We start from the raw sequence: 16,049 nt of genomic DNA on the forward strand, positions 1-16,049 counted from the left end.
GTGTCTGCCCCTGCCTGGTTTTGCCCTCAACTGAATAAAGCTGAGCTTCAACCTTCTGGCTCTCATTAAGTGTTTTTTAAAAAACAAAATGGTGGTTAGGGCCTACTAACGGCTTCTGTCCCTCCCTGGTGTTGCCCTCAACTGAATAAAGCTGAGCTTCTACCTTCCGGCTCTGATTAACTGCTGTTTTTAAACAAAATGGTGGTTCCGGCCTACTAACGGTGTCTGCCCCTGCCTGGTGTTGCCCTCAACTGAATAAAGCTGAGCTTCAACCTTCTGGCTCTCATTAAGTGTTTTTTAAAAAACAAAATGGTGGTTAGGGCCTACTAACGGCTTCTGCCCCTCCCTGGTGTTGCCCTCAACTGAATAAAGCTGAGCTTCTACCTTCCGGCTCTGATTAACTGCTGTTTTTAAACACATTGCTGGTTCCGGCCTACTAACGGTGTCTGCCCCTGCCTGGTGTTGCCCTCAACTGAATAAAGCTGAGCTTCAACCTTCTGGCTCTCATTAAGTGTTTTTTAAAAAACAAAATGGTGGTTAGGGCCTACTAACGGCTTCTGTCCCTCCCTGGTGTTGCCCTCAACTGAATAAAGCTGAGCTTCTACCTTCCGGCTCTGATTAACTGCTGTTTTTAAACACATTGCTGGTTCCGGCCTACTAACGGTGTCTGCCCCTGCCTGGTGTTGCCCTCAACTGAATAAAGCTGAGCTTCAACCTTCTGGCTCTCATTAAGTGTTTTTTAAAAAACAAAATGGTGGTTCCGGCCTACTAACGGTGTCTGCCCCTGCCTGGTGTTGCCCTCAACTGAATAAAGCTGAGCTTCAACCTTCTGGCTCTCATTAAGTGTTTTTTAAAAAACAAAATGGTGGTTAAGGCCTACTAACGGCTTCTGTCCCTCCCTGGTGTTGCCCTCAACTGAATAAAGCTGAGCTTCTACCTTCCGGCTCTGATTAACTGCTGTTTTTAAACACATTGCTGGTTCCGGCCTACTAACGGTGTCTGCCCCTGCCTGGTGTTGCCCTCAACTGAATAAAGCTGAGCTTCAACCTTCTGGCTCTCATTAAGTGTTTTTTAAAAAACAAAATGGTGGTTAGGGCCTACTAACGGCTTCTGCCCCTCCCTGGTGTTGCCCTCAACTGAATAAAGCTGAGCTTCTACCTTCCGGCTCTGATTAACTGCTGTTTTTAAACAAAATGGTGGTTCCGGCCTACTAACGGTGTCTGCCCCTGCCTGGTGTTGCCCTCAACTGAATAAAGCTGAGCTTCAACCTTCTGGCTCTCATTAAGTGTTTTTTAAAAAACAAAATGGTGGTTAGGGCCTACTAACGGCTTCTGTCCCTCCCTGGTGTTGCCCTCAACTGAATAAAGCTGAGCTTCTACCTTCCGGCTCTGATTAACTGCTGTTTTTAAACACATTGCTGGTTCCGGCCTACTAACGGTGTCTGCCCCTGCCTGGTGTTGCCCTCAACTGAATAAAGCTGAGCTTCAACCTTCTGGCTCTCATTAAGTGTTTTTTAAAAAACAAAATGGTGGTTCCGGCCTACTAACGGTGTCTGCCCCTGCCTGGTGTTGCCCTCAACTGAATAAAGCTGAGCTTCAACCTTCTGGCTCTCATTAAGTGTTTTTTAAAAAACAAAATGGTGTTTAGGGCCTACTAACGGTGTCTGCCCCTCCCTGGTGTTGCCCTCAACTGAATAAAGCTGAGCTTCAACCTTCTGGCTCTCATTAAGTGTTTTTTAAAAAACAAAATGGTGGTTAGGGCCTACTAACGGTGTCTGCCCCTCCCTGGTGTTGTCCTCAACTGAACAAAGCTGAGCTTCCACATTCTGGCTTTCGGCCTATACTATCAGATATTAAACTGCATTTGGCCTACTAGTGTGGTTAGGCCCTTGAAACAGTGTCTGCTGCTTTTGGGTTTGCTACTCCACTGAACAAAGCAATGCCGCCTGCTTAGTCCTGTTACCAATTTTGATCTGCATTTAGCCTACTTTATTCTTTTATTCTTTGGCCCTATATCTGTTTCCTCATCATCCTGCCCATTGCCCAGCCACTGCTAGATGAGTCTGCTGGTAAATTGACCTAGACCACTACATTCCCCTTGTACTCTACACAGCCAGAATCTGACCCTGCTGAAAGTAAGGTTCCCCTTCCCGCATATTATACCACCTTACACAGGGACAAAGAGGAAGGTGCAGATGAAAGTGCAGGTTCCTTCATCAGGTGGGGGGGCATACTCGTTGGCGACGTCACTGGCACAGGGCCACTCAGAGTACGCAAAAGTGTCACTGCTGGTGGGAGGCGCCCCCGCCATGCAAACACACCGCCGTACTTTGAGGGGCCCTGTGCCAGTGCCAATGCGAACGAGTGGGCCCCCCCTGCTTGCTCAGGATCACAGCACTTGCAACGTTGAAATACTTACCTCTCCCTGCTCCACCGCCATGACGTAGTCCATGTTTCCTGGGCCCACTAAAACCTTGAACCAGCCCTACCCCCACAACTTTTGCCAAATGACCCCCAATTTCCAGTGCCCAACTATTATTATAAAGTTAATTAAGATTGACAAGCTTCAGAAAACAAGAATGGATGTTTTTGGCAGTAAAATGTGCACTGTAGGTGTTTTCCTGGCCTCCACTCACTGCCGGCTATGCTTCCCCATTGACTTGCATTGGGTTTCGTGTTTCGGTCGATCCCCGACTTTTAGCGATAATCGGCCGACTTCACTCGACTCGACTCTGGACTAAATCGGGTTTCACAAAACCAGACTCGATCTTAAAAAAATGAAAGTCGCTCAACCCTAGTGGTAACTTTTTTAACCAAGCATATGGGAAAAATGATGGAATCACTGAATTCTGAGGAAAAAATGATGGAATCACCCTGTAAATTTGTATACCCAAAAATAACACTTGCATCAAATTAGATCTGCTCTCTAGTCTGCATCTAAAAAAGAGAGCTCACACCTTGGAGAGCAGTTGCACCAAGTGGACTGACATGAATCATGGCTCCAACACGAGAGATGTCAATTGAAACAAAGGAGAGGTTTATCAAACTCTTAAAAGAGGGTAAATCAACATGCAATGTTGCAAGAGATGTTGGTTGTTCACAGTCAGCTGTGTCTAAAATCTGGACCAAATACAAACAACATTGGGAAGGTTGTTAAAGGCAAACATACTGGTAGACCAAGGAAGACATCAAAGTGTCAAGACCAGAAACTTAAAGCAATATGTCTCCAAAACAGGAAATGCACAACAAAAGAAATGAGGAACGAATGGGTGGATCTGGAGTCAATGTCTGTGACCGAACTGTAAGAAACAGCCTAAAGGAAATAGGATTTACATACAGAAAAGCTAAACAAAATCCATCATTAACACCTAAACAGAAAAAAAACAAAGTTACAATGGGCTAAGGAAAAGCAATCATGGACTGTTGCTGACTGGATGAAAGTCATATTCAGTGATGAATCACGAATCTGCATTGGGCAAGGTGATGATGCTGGAACTTTTGCTTGGTGCCGTTCCAATGAGATTTATAAAGATAACTGCCTGAAGAGAACATGCAAATTTCCACAGTCATTGATGATATGGGGCCGCATGTCAGGTAAAGGCACTGGGGAGATGGCTGTCATTACATCTTCAATAAATGCACAAGTTTATGTTGATATTTTGGACACTTTTCTTATCCCATTAATTGAAAGGATGTTTGGGGATGATGAAATCATTTTTCAAAGTGATAATGAAGCCTGCCATAGAGCAAAACTGTGAGAACATTCCTTGAAAAAAGACACATAAGGTCAATGTCATGGCTAGTGTTGAGCATTCCGATACTGCAAATATCGGGTATCGGCCGATATTTGCTGTATCGGAATTCCGATACCGAGTTCCGATATTTTTGCGATATCGGAAATCGGAATCGGAAGTGTGCGGTGCGTATGGTTCCCAGGGTCTGGAGGAGAGGAGACTCTCCTTCAGGCCCTGGGATCCATATTCATGTAAAAAATAAATAATAAAAATAAAAAATATGGATATACTCACCCCTCCGGCGGAGCCTGGACCTTAGCGGTGTAACCGGCAGCCTCCGTTCCTAAGAATGCAGTGAGTGTAGGACCTGCGATGACGTCGCGGCTTGTGATTGGTCGCGTGAGCGGTCACATGAGCGGTCATGCGACCAATCACAAGCTGCGACGTCATCGAAGGTCCTTCACGCTCTGCATTCTTAGGAACGGATGCAGACGCTTGGACCGGTGAGAGCCGGGGCCGTCGGAGGGGTGAGTATATCAATATTTTTTATTTTTATTCTTTATTTTATACATGAATATGGATCCCAGGGCCTGAAGGAGAGTTTCCTCTCCTTCAGACCCTGGGAACCATTCCGATATTTTGTGTCCCATTGATATGCATTGGTATCGGGTATCGGTATCGGCGAGATCCGATATTTTGCCGGTATCGGCCGATCCAATCCGATACCGATACCTTTGCATATCGGAAGGTATCGCTCAACACTAGTCATGGCCTGCAAATAGTCCTGATCTCAATCCAATTGAAAATCTTTGGTGGAAGTTGAAGAAAATGGTCCATGACAAGGCTCCAACCTGCAAAGCTGATCTGGCAACAGCAATCAGAGAAACTTGGAGCCAGATTGATGAAGAGTACTGTTTGACACTCATTAAGTCGATGCCTCAGAGACTGCAAGCTGCTATAAAAGCCAGAGGTGGTGCAACAAAATACTAGTGATGTTTTGGAGTGTTTTTTTGCTTGTTTGTTTTTCATGATTCCATAATTTTTTCCGCAGAAGTGAGTGATTCCATAATTTTTCCCATATGCTTGGTTAAAAAAAGTAACCATTACTGACTACCACATTTATTGTTCTTGATTTCTTTTAGTGTTTCTTAACCCCTTCCCGCCTCGGCCCTTTTTCGTTTTTGCGTTTTTGTTTTTTGCTCCCCTCCTTCCCAGAGCCATAACTTTTTTATTTTTCCGTCAATATGGTCATGCGAGGGCTTATTTTTTGCGAGACGAGTTGTACTTTTGAATGACACCATTGGTTTTACCATGTCTTGTACTAGAAAACGGGAAAAAAATTCCAAGTGTGGTGAAGTTGCAAAAAAAGTGCAATCCCACACTTTACCCGTAGCGTCTCCATTTTTCGTGATCTGGGGTCAGGTAAAGGCTTATTTTTTGCGTGCCAAGCTGATGTTTTTAATGATACCACTTTTGTGCAGATATGTTCTTTTGATCGCCCGTTATTGCATTTTAATGCAATGTCTCGGCAACCAAAAAAACGCAATTCTGGCGTATCAAATTTTTTTCTCGCTACGCTGTTTAGCGATCAGGTTAATGCTTTTTTATTGATAGATCAGGTTATTCTGGATGCGGCGATACCAAATATGTGTAGGTTTGATTTTTTTATTGTTTTATTTAGGATGGGGCGAAAGGGGGGTGATTTAAACTATTATATATTTTTTATTTTTTTCATTTTATTTAAAAAATTTTTTTAACTTGTGCCATGCTTCAATAGCCTCCATGGGAGGCTAGAAGCTGGCACCACTGGATTATCAGATCGCTGCTATGTAGCTGAAATGCAGGCTTGCTTTGAGCGCCGACCACAGGTTGGTGCTCACAGCAAGCTGTCATCATTAACCATAAAGGTCTCAAGGACCTCTATGGTTACTGTCCTGACACATCGCCGACCCCGTGTGACGGGGGTCGGCGATGCGCTCATTTCCAGCCGCGCGGCCGGAAGCGGTAGTTAAATGCCGCTGTCAGCGTTTGACAGCGGCATTTAACATGTTAATAGCGGCGGGTGAATTGTGATTTCACCCGCCTCTATTGCGCGCACATGTCAGCTGTACAAAACAGCTGACATGTCGCCACTTTTATGTGGGCTCACCACCGGAGCCCACATCAAAGGGGGAGACACGACATGCGCAGTACTAGTATGGCACATGTCATGAAGGTGTTAAAGCCAGAAAGTTGCCATTTTAAATTACTTTAGTTTTGTGCCATATCTGTGATCTACTTTTTTCTACACAATTAAACAACTGAATGGACATCCTCCATGGCCGGTTATTCCATAATTTTTGCCAGGAGTTGTACAAGATGAGTGGGAAAAAGTGAGGTTGTGGTGAAAGGGGAAAAGGCTTGGTGTTCGACGTGTATGTGGGTTAGATGGTAATATTACTGAAAGCTCTACTAAACATAAACATGCACCATCTCGCCCTATCCAAAGACAGCTGACAACTTCTCTTTTTGGACGGGTTACTTAATGTCCTTTCTTTGGTAGCCACACAGTAGTATGCTTTGTAGATGAGGATCAGAAAGAGCATGTTCTCTAGTGGATTGCATGTGCTGCATCAAGCTGCCTCTCCTCCTATTCCTCCACCTTAACATTACAATCCTCACAGGTGACACCCCAATTACACTTGTTTCCTTCAGCATCACAACTTTCATATCACCCAACTGACTGTGGAGAACCAATGATGGGCCAGTCTGCAGAGTTGTTCACACATTCTATTCCATGGGCATCCGAAGTCTGTTCTAAAGATTCACAGAATCTAGAAGAGGAAAGTATCTGCACCAATAGCCAAAATTTTTTTCCTGTTGGATCTGGAGATGGACGAAGTAGGGTCTGAGCAGAATCCAGACTCTCGTCACAAGACATTAACCCCCGGGGGTGAAGGTGAAACTGATCAGACTCATACCTGAGATGCACACTGACTGTAATTTGCTATCAGGGCAGGAAGAGGAGGAGGGTGACTCACAGGGTGAGGAGTGGGAGAACAGAGAGGATGACTATGAGGTTGTAGATCCCACTTTGCATGAACCTAGAGAAACACAGCTGAATAGCCCAGCAAAAGAGGAGGAAGACAAGGAGATTACATTGTGACTTGCCACACATACACGGAGTGATGCAACCATGACAAACAGTGCATCCTCAGCCACAGCTCTGGCTGTGGTCAGCACTGGTTACGAGTCTGCAGTTCACAGGGTCAACCTAGTCTGGGCCTTTTTTGAGACTACAAAGAATGACACAACTTATATTATCTGCCAAATTTGCAAAAAAATGACTCAATAGACGCAAAAATTGCAATATTTGACTACTACGTGCATGGACCGGCACAGGCGTGATCAACATGCCTTAGTCTGGGAAACACACTGTGTTAAAAAGTGGACTAGTGGACCTCGCCAAACACAGGCCATCCCATCAACCTCATCTGCTGCTTCCTCCTCCTCCGTCACTGTGGCAAGTGTTCTCACACAGGTCTCCGGCCACAGAATCTCCACTTGTTTACCCCCCTACAGTTGGGGTGAGTGAGAGAACATCAGCTGTTATGGAAGTGGAGATGCCTGCTGTTTTTGCTTAACTGAGCACACAGCCTGTACCTCACTCGCAGTCCATCAGTTTGTTCTGTTCATCCTCACCCTACTCCACCCTCTCTCAGCACAGCAGCCAGCCCTTGGTCCCGCAGTTGTGGTCAAGCAAAATAATGTTTCCTCCTACAAATGTGGGTTGCCTGCCAGGGCCGTGGGGTACTGGGTACCAGGTCCGGTACTCAAAGGGGGATATCATGGTGGTGGCGACCCGGTCCATGTCCCTGGGCACCCATGTTAAAGGAATGGTCTTTAAAGGGGTTTTGTGAATAATGTTTGTGTTCGTGGCACCACCTGTGGTATTCGGTCAGTGGGGTCCTCTGGGGTGATGTTATGGCAGCTAGGTGGTATAACTTCCTACAGATGAAGTAGGTCCCCAGGGCTCCCGGTGTGTAGGTGGAGGATGGTGAGTGGTGCAGTGAAGAATGGAGCACACAGGTTTGAAGTCTCTTACCTGGTATACTGAAGGTCTCAGGCAGCCACTGTCCAGGGTAGCAGATCACAGGTACAGGCAGGGTCCAGCTGGCTTGGAAGCAAGTACAGAATCCCCTTTACCCAGTGGAGTTAGAAGCCTTCCTAATAGCGCAGTGATTTACTAGCCCCTTACTGCCTATGGCTTCTGGCAAGGTCCTCACAGTTCTCTCTGTCCTCCATAAAGGAGATGGGACACAAACCCATATGACAGGTGGCTTGGGCCTTTTCATAGGGTCTCTATCATGACCCGGGCTCTCCTAGCTATTATGTGTGAAAGGTTATGTGTAATAATCCAGCTATCCTGCTGGTTTCTGCTGTGCCTCCTAGAGTCTGACACAACCTCGGTCTTCCGGTTACTGAGAATCTGCGCTGTGCCATGGAGGTAGCCCAGTTGCAGCTATCTTCCCCAGATGTCACTCGCCAGTGCTTCGCTCTCCTGCATGCTCACTTTACACTGTTCTTCCTTCTTTGTTTCCCTGTCCAGGAGCTGCAGCACCTCTGGCTGCTTGGCCCCTCACATATCTCTCTTCTTTCCTCTTCCTGCCAGGAGCTGCAGACCCCCACGTCTGCTCAGCTATTCTCCTATCGTACCAGCTCCGCCTCAGCTGAAGTTCCATGACAAGCTCCTCTCTGGCTTTCTCCAACTCTCCTTCCGGACTCAGACTGCTCCAGTCTACTATCAGGCCTTTCCCCTTCTCCTCACACACTCTGCTCTGCCCCTCTGACAGATTTACTTCTCTGCTGGTCTCACTGGACTGACTGACTGCTTTCCCCCAAGCCAGAATATATCAATAGGGGAGTTCCCCTGAAAACCAGGTTCAGAGCTCCCCCTTCTGGCCTGGAGTGTGAATATGTTGTGTGCTTTATGGCTACCTGATAGAAGAGATCTTCCCTTGCTTCCAAGCGTGACATCACTCTCCCCGTGAGGAAAGCAATGCCACTGTGATGACCAGGACCCTGGGGCATCACAAATGTCAAAGCTAAAAGCTTAAACTGCACCATCTCCAACCTGTTGGCTATGGAAATGCTGCCTTTTTGCCCTGTTGATATAGATGGTTTCGGAAAGTTGATGGCCGTCTCAGTCCCCTAGAACCAGTTGCCAAGTCGCCATTACTTCTCTAAGAATGCTGTGCCTGTGCTACACCAGTGTGTTGCAGACAATATCACCCGTTCCCTGAGAAAATCTGTCTACCAGGGTGCATTTCAGCACTGACACCTGGACGACCAAACATGGGCAGAGGTGTTGCATCTCGATGATTGGGCACTGAGTGACTCTGGTGGCTGTGGGGGCAAGTGATCAAGGGGCTGCTCCACAAGTCTTGGAATCCCCAAGACATGTGGGACTAACCTCTGTATCAAATACTGATTCTGCCTTCTCCACCTCCTCAAGGGCCTCCACCTGCACCATCAACCTCTCCCTTAATGAGACACACGTTCCAATAGTGAAGAGAGAATGGCCCCCACCTTCAGACTACACAGCCAGAGATCACCACAATCAGGCAGTGTTTAAATTAATATGCCTTGGAGATCGCAGTCATACAGCTCAAGAGTTGTGGACAGCTATCCAGACTGAGTTAGAGCAATATCCCATATAGAAAAGAAATACCAAAAGTGACCAACCAATTTTATATTAATGAACATTAACCGTAATATATAGTTAATAAAATATTCTTCATTTTTATGTGATATTTTGTGTCATTATGCCTTTCTATTGTTAATAAAGTAATATAATTATTTTTAAAGGCTAAGTGCACATGTTGTGGATTGGGGTGCAGAATTTTCTGCACAAAATCTGCATCTCCTGGCAGAAAACGCAGGTGTGGATTTGATGCATTTTTTGTGCGGATTTACTGCAGATTTTGTGCGGATTTACTGCGATTTTTACCCCTGCGGATTTCTATAATGGAAGGGTGCAGAAATGCTGCAGAGCCACACAAAAGAAGTGACATGCTCCTTCTTTTGATCCGCAGCGTTTTCCTTGCAGAATTTTCCGCACCATTAGAACAGTATTTTTTTTCCTATTGATTTACATTGTAGTGTAAATCACTTTGCGGATCTGCAGCGTTTCTGCGTGGAAAAAAACGCTGCGGATCCGCAGTAAATCCGCATCATGTGCACATAGCCTGAAAATTATTTTGATGACTATTTCTTTGGGGTTATAATGAGTTAGAGCAATGGCTGTCTCCATTACACCTGGAGCTAGGGAAGGCCGTGCGCGATAGCAGTACCACTTTAGTGGTATGTGACAATACTTTTTTGAAATGTGAAGAATCGAAGTTGGTTCTTCATCTGGTGGGTTGCCTGTAATGGAAGGTGTGTCAGAGGCCTATTATACTGTTCTACCCTGTGGAAATTGATGCCGCTTTAGTGGTGTATGACAAGAATTTTTGGAAATGTGGAGAATCCAAATTGGGTCTCCTTTATGTGTGTTGCCTGTATAAGTAGGGCTCCCAGGCAGGTAGGCCTGCACTTACTTTCACTCAACTACCTTTGTTACTTTCCTTACATTTTTCTACCAGTAGTACTCTATGAAACTTATGCTTGTGTCATCTGAGTGTGGCTGTGAAAAAAAGGAGCTGTTGCATGAGGTATCAGGGCTTCCAGCAAAGAAGGATTACAACACTCCCTTAACCACCAGGTCTTCATCGAAACTTCAATTAAAAGCTGTAAATGCTGTGTGAGACCCTGATACCTCATGCTTGGCCCATGGTTGACTGCTTCTGTGCCATTATAAAAGGTTCTACTGTGGGTCAATTGATCAGTCAACATCCAGTGTTACTTTCCTTACATTTTTCTGCCAATAGTACTGTATGAAACTGATGTTTGTGCCATCTAAGTGAGGCTGGGGGGAAAAAATTGGAACTGCTGCATGAGGTATCAGGGTTCCTAGAAAAGAAGGCTTACACTGCTCCCTTAACCACCAGGCCTTCATTGAAACTTCAATTCAAAGCTGTAAATTGTGGCCCAGACCCTGATACCTCATACATGGCCCATAGCTGACTGATGCTGTGCCATTAGCAAATTTCTACTGTGAGTAAGTTGTTGCCACTTCTCATAGTGTCTGCACCTAAGTTTATCTGTTTGGAAAGCTTTTTGTCACCCCTTAAGGTGTTGCATACACAATTGGTTTGGCCTCCCATTGAATTTAATGGGGTTTGGGTACTTTCGTAGAACATTGGGATGTTCAGCTAAACGAACCAAACCAAACTTTTAAAGGTTTGCTCATCTCTACTTATGATCATTTTCAAGTTGAGAAATTGAATATAATGTTGATTATGTACAATTTTCTATTTTGGAATCTATTTGTTTTTTACACACAGCTGGGACCGGAATGGGCAATAATGTTGCAATAACTTATGCATTATTATTATTTATTGTGCATTGCTTATATAGTGCCACCATATTCCAAATATTGTTATCATTGTCCCTGTTTGGGCTCACAATCTACATTCCCTATCACTATGACTTTTGAATGTGGGAGGAAACCAGAGAACCCTGTGCAAACCCATGCAAACACTGGGAGAACATACAAACTCCGTGTATATGTTGTCCTTGGTGAGATTTGAACTCAAGACCCCAGCAACAGTGTTAACCGCTGAGCCATCATTAATAATAATAAGAATCTTTATTTTTATATAGCACTAACATATTCCGCAGCTATTGCAGATATTATCATCACTGTCCCTGCTGGGGCTCACAATCAAAATTACCTATCAGTATGTCTTTGGAATGTGGGAGGAAACCGGGGTACACGGAGGAAACCCACGCAAACACGGAGAGAACATACAAACTCTTTGCAGATGTTGTCCTTAGTGGGGCTTGAACCCAGGACTCCAGCACTGCTGTGGGGCTTGAACCCAGGACTCCAGCGCTGCAAGGCTGCTGTGCTATCCACTGCGCCACCGTAAACGCTTTGATTTCTGGTAACATGAGAAATCTCTGTTTAGTTATGTAACTCATACTATAATAAAGATAATGTGCATTATATTTTGTTTGTGGTGTCATTTTTGTTTGTTTTTTATGACTACTCAAAGAGTGCATATTCATTAACATGTAGCTCTGTGGCTTAAGCCATTTTTTGTATGTGATTATTTGCCATCCTAGCCACTAAATAAACTTATTAACCACATTTAGATGACCAGATGGCTATCGGCCGCACAATTAGCCAAAGAATTGTTCGGCCGACAGCCATTTTATTTGTATGGCGGGATGAAGCCATATACATTTCATTACTATTAACACAGAAAGAAAAACTACAAAAACTGCAAGAGAAAGAGTTGCGCCTCTTTAGCGTTTTGGATCTTCTCCTGGCTTTGGTTATCATATGAGCACAAATACAGTTTATGCACGTACCCATTAGTATTGTTCTTTTTATATACGGTATGTTGCATGCAGTAAAAAGTTGCCAGCACATAACTAAGTTCTGTCTTGGGTTACATACACTTTAGAAAACAATAAAAAAAAAATAGTTTTTTTAAAAGCATCTTTAAATTGCTTATTCTTCAGAGTGTAAATTACAGGGTTGAGCAATGGGATCAATACAATATACAGAAGAGAGAAAAACTTGTCCTGTGTTGGAGAATACATTGATGTGGGCCTCATATATAACGATAAAGTTGTGCTGTAATATAGAAGTACAGAGTTGAGATGGGAGGCGCAGGTCGAGAAAGTTTTACTTCTTCCAACTGCAGAGTGAATGTTCATGATATTAAATACAATATAAATATAAGAAACCAAAGTCATGATGAATGTGGTCATACCAACCAGCGCACCTAAAATGTATGTTGTCATATTTACGTAAGTGGTATCACTACAGGAAAGTTTAAGCAATGGAGAGACGTCACAGAAAAAATGATCAATTTGGTTGGATGAGCAAAAAGATAAGTTTGAGACTAAAATTGTAAAAGAAGCAGGTTCTAATACTGCAGCAAGCCATATGGAGATGACCAGAACAAAACAGGTTCTTGGACTCATGAGTATGGTATAGTGGAGCGGAAGGCAGACTGCCAAATACCGGTCATATGCCATAACTGCAAGAAGAATCATTTCCATACAAGCAAAGCAAAGAAAAAAATACATCTGCGTTATACAACCAACTAGTGACATGATCTTGTTGTGAGTCGAAAGCATAATAAGAAGTTTGGGTAGAGTGGTAGAAGTATAGAAAATATCCAGAACTGAGAGGTTACTCAAAAATATATACATAGGAGTGTGCAGGTGAGGATCGAAGACAATTGTCACAAGTACTGCAATGTTTCCAAATATTATATTAAGGTAGATTGTTAAAAATATCATAAAAAGAGGAAATTGTAGGTGAGGAAGATCGGAGAAACACAGGATTGTGAATTGTTCTGTTTGTGACTCGTTCCCTGAAGCCACTTTATACATGATCTTCTACAAAAAAGAAACATAACTAAATGTAATAAACTTTTCAGACATCCACAGACATTACCACAGTTTATTATTTCCAGTATTTCTTGTAAATTTAATATTTAATAGTTTATTAACAATAATTAACTTTGAACATGAAAAGATGCCTTCAAAAAAATACAGATAGCCAACAACAATCTGTTACACATTCACTATGTATGGGGGGCCCGACAGATGATTGTCATGGGACTGAAGTTTCTAGCATGTTCAATTTTGGATTGCCGACCTTTTTGTTCTTTAAGAGATAAGTCGCCACCAGGGATGTCTGACAGTGGCATAGCGAACCCAGGAGCGCGCATTCGAGCAAACGCTCCCACGTGTTGGGAGCGTCAGATAGCTGTACCAATGCATTACCATAGCAGCCAGAGGAGTCCTGAAGTCTCCTATGAAGCCTAACCTGTGGCTACAGCATCTGACTAGTCTTCATAGGAGATATAAGGCCATGTGCATAGGTTCAGGATTTGCAGCAGAAAATTCAGCCGCAAATCCTGATGTATTGGCAGGAGATATACTGCCTAAAATACTTTTTTGACATGAGTTTATGTTATGTATTTTTCTCATTAGTATTGGTGGAATCTGCTGCAAATCTGCAAAGAAAAAATAAGCAGTGTGTGAATGAGACTTCAGGATTCTCATTCACTATGCTGGTATTGTGTAACATTGTGTATTTTCCACAACAAATCTGTGCGGAAAAAACACAATGTGCTTACATACCCTTACAGTGTATTGCATAAGTAATGAAGTTATCGTGGGTTCAAGTTCCATAAGGTATACTAACTGAAGAGGTTGTCCAATACTTTAGCTTTGATTACCTATCCTTAGGATAGGTCATCAATGTCTGATCGTTCAGGGTCTGACACCTGGCACCTCTGCCGATCAGCTGTTATTGATGTCGGCAACGGCGGCCCCCGTCAAAAGTACTATCTTGGAGAGCTGGCCATCTTCCGGTAGTGGCCGAGGTTTGGTAGTAATCATCCACCTCCTATTGATTTGAATAAGAGGGGAATGTGTAGTACTCTGTGGTGGCCACTATCAGAAGATGGCCAGCTACACAAATGAGAACATCTGGCCGACGGCCACATCCGCCTACACCGATAACAACAGATCGATGGGGGTGCTAGGTATAGGACTCTGACTGATCAAACATTGATGACCTATCCTTAAAGGTACCTTTACACTAAACTACTTACCAACGATCACGACCAGCGATACGACCTGGCCGTGATCGTTGGTAAGTCGTTGTGTGGTCGCTGGGGAGCTGTCACACAGACAGCTCTCTCCAGCGACCAACGATCAGGGGAATGACTTCGGCATCTTTGAAACTATCTTCAATGATGCCAAAGTCCCCCTGCAGCACCAGGGTAACCAGGGTAAACATCGGGTTACTAAGTGCAGGGCCGCGCTTAGTAACCCGATATTTACCCTGGTTACCATTGTTAAAGTAAAAAAACCAGTACATACTCACATTCTGATGGCTGTCACGTCCCCCAACGTCCACAGGGTTAAAAGTGCTTTCGGCAGGAGCGCTGGTAATGCATGCGCTGCTGCCGAGAGCTTCCCTGCACTGAATGTGTCAGCGCCGGCAGTAACAGCGGTGACGTCACCGCTGTGCTCTGCTTTACGGCCGGCGCTGACACAGTCAGTATGTACTGTGAAGCTGTGCTTCACTGGTGATCGCTCTGATGGCCCAGGTACTGACGACCGCTGTACAAGGTATGATGATATACTAGATGTCGTAGCTGCAAGGTATTATGGGGAAACCCCGACATTTGCCCGCTCTGATGCTACAGTAGTGTGGGAAATTGTGTTGGAGAAGTCCGGAACCGTGAATTGAATCAGAAAGTGTTCAAATTTGTGTGAATTTGTGTGACTTTCAGAAAATTCTACTCAAACGCAATCCTCCAGAGATCAATCTGCTCATCTCCATTTTTTAATAGCAGATTTCTTGTTCTTTCATATTGTCTTGATCATACTAACATGACAAAGAACCAAAATAATTGATGGGGTATATTTCTAAAATCATAAAAAATACACTTACAATTTGTTATCATTGAAAAAAGTATGGGTGAACTCCGGATCCTGTATGGTGCCCAGCTGACCGCCTATCAAGAGTGAGTACACCTAAATCCACAGTTCTAGGCTTTATATGGACTAGTGAATTCATAATTTATAAAGGTGTAAATTTATCCCTCAGAGGGAACCATAAGAAAATACGGGAACGAACATTCTCAAACATCTGCAAGTAGCATGGCACCCATATTGGCACTAGTAACTTAAACGCCATCTACAACGGACACCATACAGGATCCAGAGATCACCCCTACTTTTTTCAATGATAACAAATTGTAAGCGTTTTTGAAATACCTTTTGTATAAGCGTCTCTATTTGTAGGCTGTATCCCTTCTTCCTAGTATATGTAGTTCCTATAGGGATGTGTTTTATTTACTTTTTTGGATTTTTTGGTATTATATGGGATTATTAATAAAGATTGATGGTTTTAAGGGGTAGGTTTTTTGTTTGGTAGTGCTGTTGGATACTACCCTATAATAAATTGCTTGGACAGTTGTACTAAGTGTTTTTGAACCCATATTTTTTTCCACATTTTTACCCTATTGTAGACAGCGCAGGTGAATATTATTCCCACTAGTAACCCATGATTTATTCTGACAGGTGCACACAGAACCTGTGGCATTCACCAGCAGCATTCTACAGAAAGGACTACCTCTTTTTCCAAAAATTTCTAATTTGGTTAGGAGCGCCAGTGTCTTCGTTTTTATCATAA

At 43.8% G+C, this 16,049-nt stretch overlaps 1 protein-coding gene across 1 annotated transcript; it reads right to left on the reverse strand.

Moving 5' to 3' along the window:
- Window positions 1-12,253: 12,253 nt before the first annotated feature.
- LOC143767575 (olfactory receptor 5I1-like) lies at window positions 12,254-13,225 on the reverse strand. Its single transcript, XM_077255985.1, has one exon. It carries the CDS (start codon window positions 13,223-13,225, stop codon window positions 12,254-12,256), a length of 972 nt encoding a protein of 323 aa, XP_077112100.1.
- Between the last annotated feature and the right edge of the window lie 2,824 nt (window positions 13,226-16,049).

This window comes from Ranitomeya variabilis, chromosome 4 (genome assembly GCF_051348905.1).
Source record: "Ranitomeya variabilis isolate aRanVar5 chromosome 4, aRanVar5.hap1, whole genome shotgun sequence".
NCBI classification, from domain to species: Eukaryota; Metazoa; Chordata; class Amphibia; order Anura; family Dendrobatidae; genus Ranitomeya; species Ranitomeya variabilis.